At 52.4% G+C, this 19260-nt stretch overlaps 1 protein-coding gene across 1 annotated transcript; it reads left to right on the forward strand.

Annotated features, from left to right (window-relative positions):
• The first annotated feature begins 10017 nt into the window (after nucleotides 1-10017).
• LRRN4 (leucine rich repeat neuronal 4) lies at nucleotides 10018-18477 on the forward strand. The gene is made up of 4 exons (XM_028112978.2): nucleotides 10018-10733; nucleotides 11923-12127; nucleotides 15614-15751; nucleotides 17235-18477. Exons 1-4 carry the CDS (start codon nucleotides 10082-10084, stop codon nucleotides 18475-18477), a joined length of 2238 nt encoding a protein of 745 aa, XP_027968779.2. The 5' UTR covers nucleotides 10018-10081.
• Nucleotides 18478-19260: the final 783 nt, after the last annotated feature.

The raw sequence follows: 19260 nt of genomic DNA on the forward strand, positions 1-19260 counted from the left end.
AAAGGTTCAAACTCTACTTTGTCCCATTTTTCTGCTCCCACTCACAGCAAAAGTTCTCCAAATAGTTAGAAGGCCAGTACATATTTTCTCATGCCCTTAATTCACTCGTCTCTGGCTTCTGTCCCTCCCCCCACTAAACCGTACTCTTGTCGAAGTCAGAAATGTCCTCCATTATTCAGTCTGTCAAAACTTGGTTGGCTGTGCCCTCCTTAATGAAACATGGTTCTCTCTCAACTTTCATGATTCCAAATTGTCCTGATTTTTCTCCCACCTCCCTGGCTGCTCCTTCTCAGCCTGGTAGGTTGATTCCTCTTCCTCTGCTCCACCTTCAAATGTTGGCTTGGTCCCCTTCTCTCCTCTCTCTACACACTTGCCTTAGGTAGCCTCAACCAGTCTGCTGGCTTTAAGCGCCATCTGTGTGGTGCTGCCTCCCAAATGTAACACTCCAGCTCTGACCTTCCCCCAGAATTCCACAGTTGGATGTCCTGTTATCTCCCGCAGCATCTCCGTAGGTCTGACAGACATCTCAAACTTAATATGACCAAGACAGAGCCTGTGATTTTTCCTACCACAAATCTGTTGCTATCTTAGACTTCTCTTTCCCAGGAAATGGCATCTCAGTCCATCCAGTCCTCAACTCCAAGAGCCTAGAGATCATCCTTGATACCTATTCTCTCATCCCTCATGTATTTGTTTCTTATGGCTGCTATAACGAATCACCACAAATCTGGTGGCTTAAAACAACATACAATATTACTCAGCCATAAAAAGGAATGAAATTTTGATAAATGCAACAACACGTTGGACCTTGGCATAAACATTATGCCTAGTGAAGTAAGCCCGCCATAGGATAAATATTGTACAATTCCACTGATAGGAAGTTTCTAGAATAGATAAACAGAGAGACAGAAAGTAGAAAAGAGGTCACCAGGAGTTGGGTGGGGGAAGGGAAGTTATTATTTAATGGGTAGAGTTTTTGTTGGGATGATGAAAATGTTTCAGGCATAGATAACAGTAACAGTTACCCAACATTATGAATGTATTTAATGCCACTGACTAGTACACCTGAGGAGTGGGTAAAGTAATACATGTGGTTATGTATATTTTACCACAATAAAAACACCAACGACGTAAGCATTCATTCTCTCAGAGTTGTGGAGGTGAGAATTCTGAAATCTGTTTCCCGGGGCCAACTACAAAGTGCCAGATGGGCCACACTAACTCGGGAGGGGTAGGGGACAATCCATTTCCTTGCCACTCCAGCTTCCTTGCATTCCTAGGCCCCTTCCTCTGTCTTCAAAGCCAGTAGCATAGCACCTTCCTTCAGTGTCCACGTGGCCTCCTTCTCTGTAGTAAACTCTCCCTCTGCCTCCACCTTATAAAGACACCTGTGATTCCATTCGGGGCCCATCCAGATAACCCAGGATAATCTCCCCATCTCAAGATTCTTACCTTAATCTCATATGCAAGTTCCTTTTGCCATATGATTAGTATCTACAGGTTCCAGGAATTGAGACACATGTATCTCTGGGGGCCGTGATTCAGCCTAAAACACCTCACTTCCAGTCCATTAACAAGTCTTGTGAATTCCACTTTCACGACATATTTTAAATGTGAACACTTATCTCCGCGTTCACTCTCATCACTCCTGAGCCAGCGTCATCTCCTCCCCCGTGGATGCTTTCAACAGCCCCCTCGTGGAGCAGTCCCGCTTTACTCCTGCCTACCATAGACAAAGCAACTAGAGTGACCTTTAACACAACCTACTTGCGTAATCACATCCCTGCCCACCTCTCCCGTCTCCCACTATCCTCCAGCCACAAAGATCTGCTTTCTGTGGTTCATACACAGCAGGCTCTTTTCTGCTTCCAAATCTTTGCTCATGCTATTCCCTGGAACACTATTCCCAGGACCCTTTGCATGTCAGCTCCATCTCATCCCCAGGCCTCAGTGCAAATGAAGCCATCCTTCCCCATGACCACCCCCACTCGCCTCCCCAATTCCTTTATACCACATCAGCCTTTTGATTTCCTTTATAATTCTTAACTGCAATCTGTAATTATCTTATTCACTTATTTACTTCTTGTCTATTCCCCAGTGGAGGCACAGAAGCATCAGGGGAGCTCCGGTCTTCCCAGGGACCCAGGCTGATATAGCAGCCATGCCAGAGGGGAAGAGCGAGCCCTGGGGGGGGGGGGGGGTCTCACACCAGCAATTAAATACATTGTCTACAAGTGATGCACATAGTTTCCTGTTACCACTCACTGGCCAGAAAAAAATATGGAAACATTCAACCACAAGGGGCCAGGAAGTACAATCTTACTGAGTGACCAGAGGAAGAAAAGCTGACATATGTGGCAAATAGTTCTAATGACCACCACAGGGCCTTTTATGACATGACCCCAAATAATGTTTCCAAAGGCTTCTCCCTACACTCCTCCACCATGGCCCCTGCTAGCCTCCTGCCATATTGAACTGCCCGTTGCCTCCACCCACCATGGCTTGTCACACCTCCAATTCACACCTACTGGGTCATGTACTTGGGATGCTCTTCAAAAATAACCACTATTCTGACCATGGATTAGTTTTGCCTGTTCTTGAACTTCACATAAATGGAACCATACAGTATGTATTCTTGTGCCCGCCTTCTGTGTTCAACGCAGTGTCTTGTGAGATTCGTCTGGGTTGTTGTTTTTATTGTTTTGTGACTGTGTGGAAGCCTCCTGTATGACTATAGCATACTATACCATAATTTATGTACTCATTTTCCTATTTATAGCCCTCTGGGTTATTTTCAGTTTGGGGCTTTTATGAATAAAGGTGTTACAAACATTCTTTTGGTGGGTATATACGCCCATTTGTCTTGACTATAAAGAGTACATCTGCTGAGTCATTACGCAGATGTATGCTTAGCATTCATCAAAACTGCCAGTTTTCCAAAGTAGTTGTACCATTTGACAGTCCCACCAGCAGCGTATAAGAGTTCTAGTTGTTCCACAGCCTTCCGAAAATGTGGTGCTGTCAGGCTTTTTAATTTTGGCCATTCTGGTGGGTGCACAGGTGTTTTTCATTGTGGTTTGGATTTGCATTTCCATGGTAAGTAGCACATGCTCATATGCTTATTGGATAGCATGCATTTTTCCTTTCAACAAAGTCTTATTGTGTGTGTAAGTTGCTGTGGCAATGGGGAATAAACAACATCCAAGCTCTATAAGATGCTAAATCTTGTTTGTGGAACTCGAACGCTTTTGCTTTGGGAAGGATTTTCTTTAACATACTGAAAATCTAAATAAATACACAGGCAAACCATCACTGCTCTGTGGAAAATCCCAAATAAGGAAATGTAACTGATCAGAAGCCAAAGAAGGGGAAGACACAGTTAATAAACACTCATTCACTCTGCAACTCTGCAATTAAAAACACGCGTCATATACAGGTACTGCCAGACACTGAGATTAGCAGAGAACAAGCTAGATACAGTGCCCTGGCCTAACGGAGTTTGCATTTCAGCCTCTTGTGACAAGACAGCATCTCACACTGTTGGTGACTGTTCTCTGTCTCCCACCCCTTCTAGACTGAGAACTGCATGAAGAGCATGGTCCAGGTCTTGTTCATCACTGAGTCCCGTTTCATATACGGAGCACCTGGGGCATGCGCAGTTGATGAAGGATGTGTGTGCTGAATCCTAAGCCCGAACCAATCTGTTGACTTTACAGATGAAAAATAGGAGATAGAAACTTAAGAATACAGATACTGTACCCAATTTAAAAAGTAGCAGCATTAAAATGCCAACCCAGTATCTCGTCCCAGTTTCAGGACCTTTCCACTCATGTGCTGCCTCAGGCTGTAATAAATTCCAGAATGTGCTTTATAAAAAAAAGCCCACGTACTGTCTTGTCCCACTTCCTACATGCCAAATAAAGTGGCCGATTAAAGTCTGAGCTCTCATTTTCGGGTGGGATCTCACCCACTATGGATTTTCACAGAATCTCAAATGGTATTTTTAAAAAACTTCTAAACATTCTACAAATTGTTATGCTGAAACCTTAACTGCTATTGAGGAATGCCTCAGTAGGAAAATACCATGAGTCTCAACCCAGGACTATTTTGTTCCCTGAAGATCATCTCCCCACAGGCAGGTCGGCCATGTCAGCGGAGTCCACTCAGATGTCTTGGTCCCCACCACCTGAAGGCCTCTTTTCTCGCATACCATTCCCTGGGAGCTGGCTGCCCGGAGACTTGACAACCTGGTACCGACTCCTCCCTCAAACCCGCTCCCATTCCTCCGGCTTATCTCTGCTGTCAGAGAAGAACGCAGCCTCAGACTTGTACATTCCGCTTCCAGCACTTAGGGGAAGAACCCTCAGCAGAGCTGTCTGGTGTTGGGAAAGCGGGGCAAGGGCAGCTGGCTGAAGAGTCACCGGCCGCCGCCCAGGCCAGCCCCCCTTGGCCCATCCCAGGCTGCCGCAACTGTGAACAGAACTGGACAGGACCCCTGGGGAAGCACCAATTCTGGATCTCAGGGGCAACCTATATTAGGGGTTTTATTTCTGGAGTTCTAGGGGTAAGAGGGGGAGAGCCTGAGTCAGAACCCCCAGAAACTCTGCCAAGCGACCTGATGCTCAGCAGGTGTGTTCACTTAGCCATACTGATGGGGAAAGACCCACAGTGCTAATACCAGGGCAGGTGAGACCTGGTCCACTATGCAAATGAGCCCAGAGCCCAGAATAGAAATAATGAGAATTAGGCCACCCTTGCTTCTCCCTGGATTACTGGGATTCACCTCTGTGACCTCAGACAAGCCAATTTCCCTCTCTAGGGCCCAGGTTTCTCCCTCGAAAGTGGACAGGGAAGAGTGGAACCAGACAAGTTGTAAAGGCACTTCTAAGGCCAAGAATCCACAAGTCTGATTTTGATCTAAGTCCAGAAAACAAGTGTGGCCAAGTGTATAATTAATTGCTGGCTCATTTTTTTTTTTTTTTCCTGCAGGCTTTGGTTTTACTGACACTCTGACCTTGAGATCTACCTCCAGGAGATCTTCCCCGCCCCGCCCTGCCAAATCCATGAGAGTGTTGGGAATCTGGGTTGGAAATTTCTTTGTGACTCAATTCTCTCCTTCCATTTCTACCCCCACCCCAATCCCCCAGACCCCTTGTCCACCCTCACCTGGGCTCTTTTGATGCTGGGATGCTGGGGTGCTGGGGGAGCCTGGGAATTCAATGTTTACTGTTTTGAGTCCTGCCCCATCCCCTCCTGGGCACTGCAGAGGACACTGTGACTTGCCAAGTACTCTTCCCACTCATTTGTGGAACGTTTCTCCCGAGTGCCAGGTTCAGCCCTGGGCACCAGGGCTACTGAAAACAACGTGGCTCAGGTCTCAGGAAGTTTAATGCATATATTAAGACGACGACTTGCCAATCCACCTGATGGCGGTTAGCCTGGTTCACCTGGGAGAGAACACCAAGGGAGGGCCTACCTGGGCAAAATCTTGAAGGGTGCTATTGCTGACGCCCTAGATGCCCACTCGTATCAGAGTTGCTCAATCCATGCTCAGGATAAGCCAGGAGTGTCAGGGAGTTAAAGCCACAGGAAGAACCCTTGAGCCAACAAGAAGCAGAAGCTGGTGGGTAAATAGCCCCAATTCCTCACCACTTCATCCTGAGGTATGCTTTACACAGTCTCTCAGGGGGCCCAGTGGGATTGACTGACCTGCTCACTAACACAGCCACAGGGCCTTCCCTTCCCTGTCTCACTTCCTACTCCCTCTCCATGCTCCTCGGGGTCACCTCCCAAATAAACTCCCTGCACCCAAGTCCTTACCTCAGGGTCAACTAGTTTCTTTCTTTCTTTTTTTTTTTTTTTTGAAGATTTTATTTATTTGAGAGAGAGAGAGCGAGCAGAGAGGGAGAGGGAGAAGCAGACTCCCCACTGAGCAGGGAGCCCCTACATGGGGCTCGATCCCAGGACCCTGAGATCATGACATGAGCTGAAGGCAGACACTTAACAGACTGAGCCACCTAAGCGCCCCTCAAGGGCAACTCTTAAGGTATGGAAGAGTAAGTTTAAATGGAGAGTCAGGTGGTCAAGGCGGAGAGCATCTTGGCAGAGGGAGCCACCTGGGTAAAGTGATGGAGGACAGGACATGGTGTGGCATTTGGCATGGCACGGCAAACTTGCTGGTCCCAGGACTTTGTTGCATCCTTGTCCAGAAGGGACAAACACTTCAGTCATTTTTTTCCTGACCTCCCAGAGGTGCTGGAAGAGCAGTTGAAGAAGATGGCCAGCGGCTTCCTGAGAGGAACCCAGTGGCCCTGCCCAGGGGTCTGCCTCCGTCCTGGGCCCTCAGGGGTGCAAGAAGTTGGCTCTGTTTCTTCTGAAAATGAGCTGCTCAACTATGAAAAGAAATTTCCCAACTGTCCCGGCTTCTTGCATGATTTGGGTCTATCTAAATATTTGGAAAATGTTCTGTTGTGCTTATAGGGAGTATTACATGGTCAAAGGCTGAGGCCTATGGAAGGCAACAGAAAGCAGTGGTTAAGCCAGACAGACTAGCTAGTTGTGTGCTCCCGAACCAAGGCAGCCCCTGCAAACCTCAGTTTCCTTATCTGTACCATGGGAATAATAGTACCTGATGGGGAGTCAATGAGATAATGCATATGGCGTTAGGCTCTGACTATAGTAGATGCCCGATTTTAAAAAAGTGGTAGTGCTGACAAGCTGAGTGTACCCACTGGGGGCAAAGCCAGCCAGCCACCTGGGCAAGACCAGCAAGCAAACTCTGCCATGAAGGGTCTACCACCAGCCCCCCCAGCTCAAAAGCCCAACTGGGCAGCCCACCCAGGGTGTGCCTGCTTGGCTTGGCTATGACAAGAGCAACCAGATGGTCAAGCTCAGCCATCAGGTCATCCTGTCCAGGCCAGGCCTTTGCCACCATTGGTGAGCTAGCCAACAAGCAGTGGGGACAAGACGTTGGCTCAAAAGGCCTGGGGCTCTGGGCAAGCGCAGGGAAATGACCTCAGTGGGGTTCCTCAGCCCCCCTTGCCCCACTGGTGTGCGGAGGAGCACCCAACATTGCTTCCTGGGATCCTCTTTTATAGGCTTCCATGGGGGGCCAACTCCCTTCCTCTTCAGGGTCTCTGTTTCAATAGATTTGACGCCTCTCATCTGAGAGCCCTTCCTGAACTTCCCAAATCCCTGCTGGCCTGTAGGGTAGACCTGGCCAGGTTAACTCTGAGAGAAGGCTGACAAGGAGGGGCTCTGAGGCCTGGGCCCTGGGCTTTCTGGTCGGTGACTGCATTGCCCCAGACAGGGTTGTATAGAACAGACCTCTCCCCACCCCCGCCTAGGGCAGATGAAGGAACGCTTCTGAGCAGCAAGAACCAGGCTGGCACTTACGCTGATATTTTGAGGCTTGGGGTAGAGAAGGCCTCAAAGGAGATCCCAGGGACTTGCAATTATCCAATTAACACAACATGCCAGTTTCGGAGGTGGCCTGGAGTTCCTCAGGGCTGCTCAGATAAGGACTGACAGGAGGAAAGATCCACGAAGTTCTGGTCCTCGTCTGTGTACACAATGCTGGGGATGATTAACCCCTGGCCTGGGGGCGGTGGCGCGAAGGGACTGGGGGTGGGGGATGCAGATCAAAGGCTCTCAGACAAAATGACCAGTCTTGGAACTCTGGGAGAGGGGGGCTGTCTGCTCTAAACAAAGCATATTTAACATCACCACAGCTTCGGGGAGTCCCGGGGCTCTTGGTAGCCAGCATCAATCGCCCCAGCCATGGGGCAGAATGTTCTTTCTGCATTTCCGCCGTCTTTATTTATCTTCACAAGATAAACAGAGAGACACATACCCACGCTGTCACCGAACTGGGTCCCAGAGAAACCAATCTAACCATTCCTGGGAACGCCTGTATCTGGTTGCGTTGCAGGATTTCTCTGCCCATGGTTCTTGGTCCCACCGCTTCGAAGAATGGAGAGGTAGACCAGATGCAGAGTGGTGGGCAGCAAAGCAGAGCTTATTGAGCAATAGTCTAAGGCTCCCAGAGAGAGAGGGGGCCCGAGCAGGTTGCCCTCGGAGTTTCTAAGTTGAGCGGTTTTCATGAGCAACTATCTTAAGCAATCAGGGTGCGCTGAGTCATGCCAGTCAGGGCTTTGGTCACGTACCTGTCTACCTACGAGGTTCATGTCTCTGTGCTGATGGTCTTCTTTTACTGACATCTGGGGGCTTAGGTCTTAACTGCCTCTTGCCCGTGACAGGGACAAATGCCTTGTGCTTAACTGTCTTATTTTAGGACGGAAGCCATTTCTGCAAAGGCAGCAAAACGGGATGTTAGTGCTGTTTTATCTTAGCTGCCCTGACTCCGTATTTTCTTGTTGCGAACCCTAGCCCCGACTCCCTATCTGTCCAACTAACTCCTGACAGTTTGAGCCTGCCCCTGCCCCCAGAATCTTCTGAGGACCCACTCTCCCATCACTTTTTCCTCTAAAGCTCTGCAAGCCTTCCTCTGGACCGGGGTGCCTTCCTCCCTTGGGAAAGGGGGCTTGCTCCTCACACCAGCTCATCATGCAGCCTTCAACCAGTCCAGGAAGTGGGCACCACCAGCAGGAGGATCAGATTCCTCTGCCTCACTGTACCCATTAGCCCTCAGTACTCTCCTTGACCAGAGAGAGCTGACTCCCTCCCTTTGTCAGGCCCTGGAAAGGCAGTGTAGCGAGAGGTAAAGATGAGGGAGGGCAGGAAGGAGGTGCCAGGCCCAGAAAGGGGCAGGCCCAGGCCTAGCGCAGGGGAGGAGGGAAACAGGCAGTGGGAGTGCTGGCTAAGGACCACAAAGTCTTGGTGGGGAAGGAAGGACTGCAGGGACTGGAGTATCTCAGGCGCTCTCGGTGGGTGGGGCTGGGAGCAGGGGTACCTGGGAAACAGGCTCCCTCTGGAATTCACAGTTGAGCCGCTGTCTAAGTCACGGACCTCGGGAATCTATAAGATAGAGGACTGCAAACGGGCCTCCAGGGGTGCCACACTCCAAAAGGACAGCTTAGGGTGAGTATGACATACTGCCAGACACGTGGGCCCCTGGCCTCCGTTTCCAGGGTCCTTGTCATTGCCTTGACCGCCAACTAGAAAGAGAGAAGCCCTTCCCCTGGGTGGTTGCTCAGAAACCTGGTGGTCAGCAAGAGACAGTGGGGTAGAGGAATACACACCTGCAGAGATGGGACCACATGAAGCTGTTTGTGATCTACCCCTACCTGATCTCCCAGCTGCCCTACGCAATTCGGGGGACTCTAGAAACTCCACACCTAGGAGCCTTCAGCCACCCCTCCAGGGCAAGGCTGACCTCAAGGCCCTGGCTTTCGCTGGAACCGGCGTGAAGACCAGGAAACGCTCGGATCCAGGTTCCCAAGCCTCACAGCTTTCTGGGGGCTCTTTTCTTCCCAAAAGGCAACCCTGAGGGCCCTCTCAAGAAAGAGCCCTCTCAAGAGGAAGTTCTGCCCTCAGAACTCATTTTAAAATATGACATGCCAACCAGGTCAAACGCAAATCGGACTCACCTGCGGCTGGGCAGTTGTAAGGGGGGGGAAATGAAGGTAACTCAGTTTTGTTGGACTTGACAAAATCTCCTGGAAGTCCCATGTTTCTATTCCAGCAGAGCTTCTCCTGACTGGGGTCATTCACCGGCTCATTATTAATAGACGTTTCTGGAGCCGCATCTGTGCACCTGGGGAAAGTTTACAGCAATAAAGGGCACAGTCTCTTCCCTCCGGAAGCTCGTGCAATGGGGACAAGGGAGGAGGTGACTTGGAAGTTCAGGCGGGAGCGGACAGGTGAGGGAAGCCTTCTGCAAGAAGTCACCTGTGGATACTAATCCGCAAGTGAATTCGAGGGAAGGGCATCGCTGGGAGCAAGAAGGAAAGGAGGGGCCACAGGAACGTCCCCCCGCTCTCCCCCCCCCGCCGCCCCCGACCTTCGGGAAACATCCAGGGCCTGTGCTTCTCCTCAGAGTAGAGGAGCACATTTGCCCCTTCGTGCGGGGTTTCTGCGGATTTAAGGGGCTGTCGTGCTGTTGTCTCCGCAGCCACGCACCATGTGGTGGGCCCTGCTGCCGCTCCCGCTGCTGCTGCCCACGGCGCTGCGCCCCAGCTGGGCAGGGCCACCCCAGGAGAGGGGCCCTCTTTTCCGGCTCACTCGGCGGGACCCCCGGGAGAGCGGGACCAGCAACGCCACGGTGTCGCCGTGCGAGGGGCTGCCCGCCGCGGGAGCCTCGACCTGGACCCTCGCGAACCGCAGCCTGGAGCGCCTGCCCAGCTGCCTGCAGCCCGCACTGCGCAGCCTAGACGTCAGCCACAACCTGCTGCGCGCCCTGAGCGCCGCCGAGCTCGGGCCCCTGGCGCGGCTGCAGGTGCTGACGCTGCGCCACAACCGCATCGCCGCGCTGCACTGGGGCCCGGGCGGGCCGGCGGCGCTGCACACGCTGGACCTCAGCTACAACCAGCTGGCCGCGCTGCCGCCGTGCGCCCCGCCCGCGCTGCCCGGCCTCCGCTCGCTGGCGCTCGCCTGGAATCCGCTGCGGGCGCTGCAGCCCCGGGCCTTCGCCTGTCTCCCCGCGCTGCGCCTCCTCAACCTCTCCGGCACGGCGCTGGGCCGCGAGCCCGGGGCGGGCATCGCCGACACGGCCTTCGCGGGAGCGGGCGGCGCGCTCGAGGTCCTGGACCTCAGCGGCACGTTCCTGGAGCGCGGTGAGTCCGGGCGGCGCCGGGAGTTCGGGGTGGGGGTGGCCGGGCTGGGCAGGCGGTCCCGGGGCGGGGCCGCGAACTTCCTCCGGAGGGGGCAGGGGGAGGGCGACCAGGGCGCCTGGCTCAAGGTGCGGCTCAAAAATAGCCCCTCCTCCATTTTCAGAGCCCAGCGGGCCCGGGTCAACTCCTGGAGGCCCAAGAGGTGGGGACTGTTATTATGGATCCCCGCTTTACTTAGGAGGGAACCAGGGCGCGGACAGGTGAATGACTAGCCCGCGGTCTCCCAGCTCAGTAAGTGGTGGCTCCAAATCTGAGCCCCGGCCTTCGGGGGCGCAGAGCCCAACCTTCGCCCCTCTGTTGGCCTGCTACCCAGCAGAGCTGGCAAATGCTTGTAGAATGGCGAAGTGGGGGCATCGCTTTGGGGCCGATGAATGAATGAATTTAGCACCAAACACGCCGTTAACCTGAAGCAGCAGATGCCTCCTGAGGATGAATTCATTGATTTTTCTACTTGGTTTGGCTCAAATTGTTCCTGTGAACGTTGGATCTTCAAACAAGACACATGTACTTGGCATGTTTTGACCGATTCACAAGGTTGGTTTTGTTTAAAAAAAAAAAAACACGCAAAACACTATATATGCCTATAATCCCCTGTTCCACCGCAGACAGAAAAAAAGAGCGAGAATGGAAAACAGGGAAAGTGGCACATTCTCCATTTGTTAGGAGAGCCACGGAATTCGGTTTCCGGGCCTCATCCAGCCTTGCCCTTCCTCTCCTCCTTCCTTACCTCTCTCAAAGATGTCCCCACTTCTGGTAGCCATCAGAGTGAAGTCTGGGGTATTTCCCTGTGGAGTTTAACAAGAAGGTGGGCAACAGCGGTCTTGGAGCCAGTGTCCTGGGTTCAAGGCCTCGCTCCATCCCTCCCCAGCTCTGTGGCCCCGGGCCTGTCCTTCTCTCTGACTTCGGCTGCCCTGGGGCTGGAAGGAAGGAAAGAAGAAAAGACTGGTTGTCTCTGAAGGCTCTTCCAGCTGAGATGGTCTATGCTTCTGAGACTCCCACAGCTGCTAACTGCCCATGTTCAGCAACGGCCTTTTTGACTCACCTTGTCCCTCTCATTCTTTCCTCAATGCTGTGCTGGCCCCACTGGCTTGTGCCTTCCTGGGTAGTGGGCAGTTTCCCCTCTGTATTTCAGTGCAGTCAGGGTGGATCAGAGACCTGCCGAAGCTCACATCTCTCTACCTGAGGAAGATGCCCAGGCTGAGAATTCTGGAGGGGGACATTTTCAAGATGACCCCCAACCTGCAGCAGCTGGATTGTCAAGACTCCTCAGCACTTACTTCTGTCCACACACACATCTTCCAAGACACTCCTCGCCTACAGGTCCTTCTCTTCCAGAAGTAAGTGTTTCTAGGATGCACGTGAATCACATAACTGATTTCTGCCCATTACACTAAGTTGAACACGTGCAACCATTTTATAGCACTAACCAGACCTTCATTCCTCTCCCTCCGCTCCTTCCCATCCTCGCTGGACTTCTGTTCTTCCTCATCCTTTGGGTGATATCTTGGTCAGGTACCAGATAGTCCATCGGCCTAATAACCATGCAACTCATTCTTGTCCAGAGTAGTAGTAAAACTCCAAACTCTCATGCATGTAAAGTTTCCTTTAAGCCCAGGCTGAGAAACTTGCAGTGGGAAGAGGGGATGAGGCGTCAGGTTCTTCTCTATTTCTGGATCCACCCACTTCCCCCCCTACCCCAGGGATTTCTGCAGTTCAGCCCTTCCGAGGTTTGAATGGGCCTAGGGAGGAAACGTGAGAGGGTAGAAGGGTACTACTTGCAGTTGCAGCCCAGGGTCAGTCCTTCCGGGCCTGGTCGGCCGAAGTGTCACTATATTCAGCCTCCTCATCAAGAGCAGCTCCTGTCCTGACTTCCGCAGGAAGGGCACCATCCCTGTGAAGATGACCCCAGGCCACCTCCTTTCCTGGGGGCCCTCATCTGGGACCCGGGAAGCACCTTTGCCCCATCATCACTTTTAAAGTAGCCACTTCTCTCTTTCCTCTGCTAGCTCCAGCCACAACCAGAGTGTTCACTTTGGGGTTTGTCATGGGAGAAAAGGAAACAGAACACGCAGAGCACTTAGCTCAGCGCCTGGCACATGTGGTGTGCTGTACCATTCGTGAAGATGATATGGTGGCTGTGAAGAAGGTGACATCGTGTTGGTAATGATGGTGAATTGGTGACAGTGATGGTAATCGTGATGGTGATGGTGGTGGTGGTGATGTTGCCGAGAGGGATATCCTCTCTGGCTCAGACTCCTCTTCTGAGCCTCAGACTTGTATGTAAGGTAGCAGATGTGGAGTCCCCCTGCCCCCGGCTCAAATCCTGACTCCATCCCCAGTCACACACCCCGTCTCTGTGGAGCCCAGGTTAAGAACACTTGCGATCCAGTCACCACATTCAGCCAAGAGGTCTGTCTCAATCATAATCTGATTGAGTCTCCTGCCAAATGAAAACCTTCCAGTGCTTCCCGTGGCCTGAAGGAGAAGGTTAAATTCCTTCTGGCTCAATCCTAGTTCCCCCTTCTCCCCCAGCTGTACCACCTGTGTCCCAGCTGGCGGAGGGGGGGAAGGGGACCAGCCACTTGCTTTCTTGGTGCTCTCAAGCGTCTCCATCTGCCCTGCTGGACCCTCTCTCCCCCTTCGCAGCCTGGCCTACTCACGGCTCTCCTCGGCTCACCCACAGCCTCCCCCTGGGGGGCCGTGCTAAATCCCAAGTCACGTTTGGCTGCCCTGGCATGGCCAGCACGCTCCAGTGAGGGGGTGGCCAACTTCCTTGCTGCTCTGCCAACCAGTGGGCCCAAAAGCCCTCCGCAGCCCCCTCTGACATGCAGGAGGGAGGGGCAGTAGTTCAGCAAAGAAGTGAAAAGAGGGGGCACCCGGGTGGCTCAGTCGGTTCAGCGTCGGCCTTCAGCTCAGGTCATGATCCCGGGGTCCTGGGGTCGGGCTCCCCGCTCAGCGGGGAGCCTGCTTTTTCCTCTCCCTCTGCCTGCCGCTCTACTTGTGCTCTCCCTCTAGCTCTCTGTCAAATAAATAAATAAAAATCTTCAAAAATAAAAAAAAAAAAGAAGTGAAAAGAGGTTATTTAGGAGAGCAAGTGAACCTTCTTTCACACTAGGGCTCTGTAAGTTCAGATGCAGAGACACGCAGCACACACCAGGATATGAGCCAGGCCCTCCCGTACGTACCTCCCGTGTAGGTGGTGATTCGACTTGATTTTATCACACGCAAGTTACATCGGTGACAGAAAGGGCCACCGGATAAAGAAAGGACTCATTTTCCTTATCTGTAAAATGAGCAAAGTATTATTCTGTCACTGAATTGTTATAATGATGTCAGTGAGCTAATGAATGTAAAGCCCTGAGTAATGTTAACTGCTCAAAAAGACGACAGTCCTTTTTCCTTCCCCTCCCCCTTCAGGCAAAAAGAAAAATACTTCCTTGGCATGCTGAAGTGCTAAATTCTCCTTCTAAGATTCCTACTCTAGCTCTGTGAAATCTGCTGAAAACAAGCATGCATATATGTATATACTCATATTGTGCATTAAGCTTCCAGATAAATAGCACACACATATATCTGGTGTCCCAGAGGGGACAACTGTCCGGTCCCCACCACCCCAGAGTGTTAGAGCAGGTCTGGGGAGTGGGTCCGTCTTCACCTAGGACGTGAGCATCTCCCACAGAGCAGCTGGGAAAGGCAGATGGTTCCCAGGCCGGTGGAGGAAAGCCAGCCTTTGGTCAGAAGAAACCTGAAGCTAAAGTGCAGCAACTGTTGCCCAAGATGAAGTATAACTGAGTATGTGTAAGAAGGCCAGGGGACTCAAGGAGTTGAGAAAGTTGAGGCCAAATGCTCTGTAAGACTCTAGGGAAGAAAGAGCCGAGTATTGGGAAGGGACCTGCCATTGCTGGGTGTGCTAGACCCTTTGCAAAATGGCCCCACGTGATTCCTCCCATCCTCGTAGACACGCCCCTTTGCAATGTGACTTTGCAGCTCCTCCCACCAAGAGTCTATTCTCCAACTCTTGAAGCTGGACTTGGCCTTGGAACATTAGCAAAAGGGACGTAAGTAGAAACTTGAAAGCAGTTGAGGATTGGAGCTTTCCCTTCCTGGCTAGTGGGGAGCCCCCCCCCAACTCCACCACCATGTGTACTAGCCTGGGCTAGCCTCCTGAATGATGAGGAGTATATGGAGGGAGGCCCCAGCAAACCTAGCTGGGGTCTAGAGTCTCCATATATGTGAGGTCATCCTAGATCTTCCAGCCCCAGCTGAGCTGGCCCAGACCACAAGAACCACAGTCTCATGAGAAAAAACAAATATTTGTTGTTTTAAGCTACTAAGTTTTGGGGAAATTTCTACCCAGCAAGAGCTTAACTGATACGCTCCAGCGAGGCATCTTCCAAAGGACTGGTGTTGAGTGCCATCAACGACAGTTCAACTGCGATAGTACATACTCAAGAATGTTCTCGTTAGTAAAGAGCTTCTGCCATTTCTTGTGACTGGTCTATAATAACAATATCTTACTTTTGTGTAGAGACTTACACTTTTAAACAGTTTCATTATCACAGACTCTTTTTGATATAACAAATGGGCAGGGGAGTACTGTCTCCATTTGATATGTGGGGTGATAGTGACTGAGTTGGGTTGGCATCTCCACTTTACAGATGACAAAAAAAAAAAAAATGAAGTCTGAGGTCATTAAAGAGTTTTGTCCAAAGTAGTGTCATCTAACCCCTAACAGAATGGTTTTGCAAGTGACACCACCATGGCTCTCTGGGAATAGTTTTGACTTGGTTTTTAAAGCCTGACTTGATTTTTTTGTGTTTCAGCTGCAACTTGAGTTCCTTCCCTCCTTGGAGCCTGCATTCCTCCCAGGTCCTGTCCATCAACCTCTTTGGCAACCCTCTCATTTGCAGCTGTGAATTGTCCTGGCTCCTCAGGGATGCAAAGAGGACTATCCTAAGCAGGTAACACATTTACAAAGCCCATGACTAAGAGGTGAGCGGAAATTCTCACAGCTTATGGCTTGCTCTTCTTGGGCAGGTTGGCAGTGTTGGGCAGGGTGGCCATCCCCCATGTAGTCACACTCAGGGTCCCCCAGTGATCAAGACTCTTCATTCCAGCCAGCCAGAGTGACAGAGAGGATGGAGGAACAGACGTGACGATATTAATAGGCCAAGCCAAGAGGTGGGGCTCCTCACTTCCCCTCGCATCTCATTGGCCAAACGTCAGTCGCAGGCCACACCTACTACAAGAGAGGCTGGGAAATGTAGTCTAGTTTTGTGCGCAGTAGGGGGAAAAAATGGGCTAAGTGAACAGCTAGATTATCTCCACCAAGACAGTCTTAACTTTGTTCCATTTTACGGACAAGTGGGTGGGGGCCCAAAGAGAGGAGGTGCTTGCTTAGGTTCATGCAGCTGTTGGGTGGAGGAGGCAGGATCCAACTTCCTCCAAAGTGGTGGAGGTGGCTCTTAAACACTGGGCCCCACTAGTGAGTCCCCATGATGCAGCCTGGTCCCCTGCATCATTCAGTCCAAGGCCGATTACTTACAGAGCTCCTGTGGGACAGGGGAAAAAGAAGTCCTTCAAAGACTTCCCATTGGCTATTGGCTAGAAGAGCTGTTTTTGCAGTGGGGAGCCATGCCCAGGCTGGCCACCAGGAGAGAATGGGGGCTGGCTGGGGACACCTCTGGTCATGAGTACCCTCAAGCCAGCTCCACTAGCCCCTCTAGCTCACTTTAGGAGACACCTCCCCCCATCCTGTGCGATTTTTTTTCATGTCCCACCCAAACCCAGCTGTGAAGTGGGAATCAGTCTGCCCCCATCCCCTTCATGTTACCTCCAAAGATAAAGACCCAGGCCCTTTGCAGTGAAGGGTCTTACCACAGTATTAGTGAAGAGGTTGAGAGTGCAGCCTCTTCACACCACTTACTACTTTTGATTTTGGCTGCGTCACTGAACCTCTCTGTGCCTCTACTTCCTCATCTGTAAAATGGGGATAATAGTGGCTACCTCATAAGGTTATACAGATTAAATTAGTTGGTACAGTAAAGTGCTAACAGTAGTCACTAGCATATGGCAAGGACTCAGAAAATGTTAGCTAGTGTGAGTATTATTACTAGTACTCAGCCAGGAAGCAGATAGGTGACAACAAAATGGCAGACTACACTTGGAGAATCGAAACCACCATTCAGAGTGCCTGCCCTTGGTTTAGGTTCTGCCACTTGCTATCTCGGGCAGTTAGTTCCTCTTGCTGAGCTTCTGTTTCTTTTTCTGCCCAATGGGAATGATAAGGGAAGCCTCCTCCATAGGTTGCCCTTGAAGGTCAGGGAAGTGAAGGTCGGAGAGTGTGCAGCAGGTGGTACCTAGCAGACATGTTGACGGGGTTTGATGAGAGGGATTGTCTGCAGAGGACTCAAACACCTTCTAACTGGTTGGCCTCCCCTTTAGGGCAGTGGACACTGTGTGTGTACCAGCTTCAGGGTCCCGAGACACCTTCTCGGCCCCTCTTTCGCTGACCCAGCTGCCCACTGTGTGCCATCTGGACCAAAGCACCACCCTCCTCGATTCCAGCTCGCCCCACTCTGTTCCCTTCGCCCACGCACCGTCTACACAGGGTCTCACCACCCCACCGAGCACAGCCCCCTCCACTCGACCCGTGGAAGCTGGGCAGAGCGTCACCAAGCCCCCCTCCCTCCCCGCGGATTCCGCCACACAAACTGCATGGTCACACAGTGCCATCAAGGTGGGGACCGCCCCCTCCCCGGCCATCTCCACAGCGGATTCCAGCAACTCCGGCGCTCTGCGCAGGGCAGCAAGCACAGCTGGGACAGAGCCCCAAGAAGAACACGCTGCCATGCTGGGCCATACGCCTCACGTCCCAGCTGCCTCCACCGCCTTGGCCAGCAAACACCCTGGGCTCTTCCCTACCCCCTGGAGCCCAGTGCGGACGCCCCAGCCCGACTGCACAACACAGGCCACCCCGCAGGCGCCCCTCCCGAGTCCTTCCGAGGGCGCGATTCCAATCTTGCTGTTGGACGACTCCAGTGAGGAGGAGGAGGAGGGGCAGAAGGAGGAGGTGGGCGCGCCTCCCCAGGATGTCCCCTGTGATTACCACCCCTGCAAGCACCTCCAGACCCCGTGCGCGGAGCTGCAGAGGCGCTCGCGGTGCCGGTGCCCCGGCCTCAGCGGGGAAGACACCCTCCCGGACCCCCCCAGGCTGCAGGCGGTGACCGAGACCACCGACACGTCGGCCCTGGTCCGCTGGTGCGCCCCCAACTCGGTGGTGCGCGGTTACCAGATGCGCTACTCTCCCGAGGGCCGGCCGGGGAACCGGTCGGTGACGGTGGTGGCGGACATCTACGCCACCGCCCGGCAGCACCCCCTGTACGGGCTCTCGCCGGGCACCACGTACCGCGTGTGCGTCCTGGCCGCCAACCGGGCGGGCCTGAGCCAGCCGCCGGCCTCGGGCTGGACGCGGGCGTGCGCCGCCTTCACCACCAAGCCCAGCTTCGTGCTCATCTTCGCGGGGCTGTGCGCCGCCTGCGGCCTGCTGCTCGTCACCACCCTGCTGCTCGCCGCGTGTCTGTGCAGGCGGGGCCGGCCGCCACGCCCCCAGCGCCACGACACGCACCTGGTGGCCTACAAAAACCCAGCCTTCGACTACCCGCTGAAGCTCCAGACGCTCAGTTAGCTCAATGCCCCCTCCTCCACTCGAACTCGAGCTGAGGAACCGGCCGCCTGTGTGCTGAAAAGAAGATACAGAGGGTCAAAGGTGACCCCGTTAGCTCAGAATGCCTCTAATTTCCTGTGAAGCCAGCACTCTGCCATGCAGTTTCTCAATCTGAGGAACCACTGCCTTCCCCGCCTTCTACTTCTCTGTTCCCAGAAACGTTAGGGTTCACACCAGACCACCCCCCTCGCCGCACGGCATCCTTGTGTGTTATTTGGGTTTTTCAGCAGTCAATGCCCCTTGGCGTCCAGTCGAATAGATTGGGTGTGAAAGTAGGAAGAGAGAAAACAGTTCACACAGTTCAGTCTCTTTTGCCATATTGGAAGTGACATCCTCAAGTCATTTCAGGGAAGTTCCCTTGTGCTCAAGCTCTGGCTAAGGCACCTGGTATTCAAGGAAGCAACTCCAGTGGGTTCTTAATCTGAGAACCGTGGGTAGGGGAGGACTACCGGTTATGTTTCCTGAGGCGGTCTGGGTTTATTGCCTTTATTGGCAAAAACAAATGTGCTTCAAGCTTTGTAGTTAAAATTGCAATCTTCTGGGAACATCTGTGAAACACAGGATAAGCTGTCCTTTTTAAAGTCATTATTTACTGCACTTCTCCATAGTCTAAGTGGTCAAAGAAACTATGAACTTTTCTTAAGAAAGCATAATAAGGTCACTTTCAGGACTTGGTCTTTTAAGAGAGAAGAGATGAACAAAAGAGAACCTCAAGGCTCTAGCTAGGGGCCAAAGCATTTTGCT

The sequence above is a fragment of the Eumetopias jubatus genome, unplaced genomic scaffold (genome assembly GCF_037043125.1).
Source record: "Eumetopias jubatus isolate StellerSeaLion01/CBP00866 unplaced genomic scaffold, mEumJub1_p1.0 scaffold_9, whole genome shotgun sequence".
Taxonomy (NCBI): domain Eukaryota; kingdom Metazoa; phylum Chordata; class Mammalia; order Carnivora; family Otariidae; genus Eumetopias; species Eumetopias jubatus.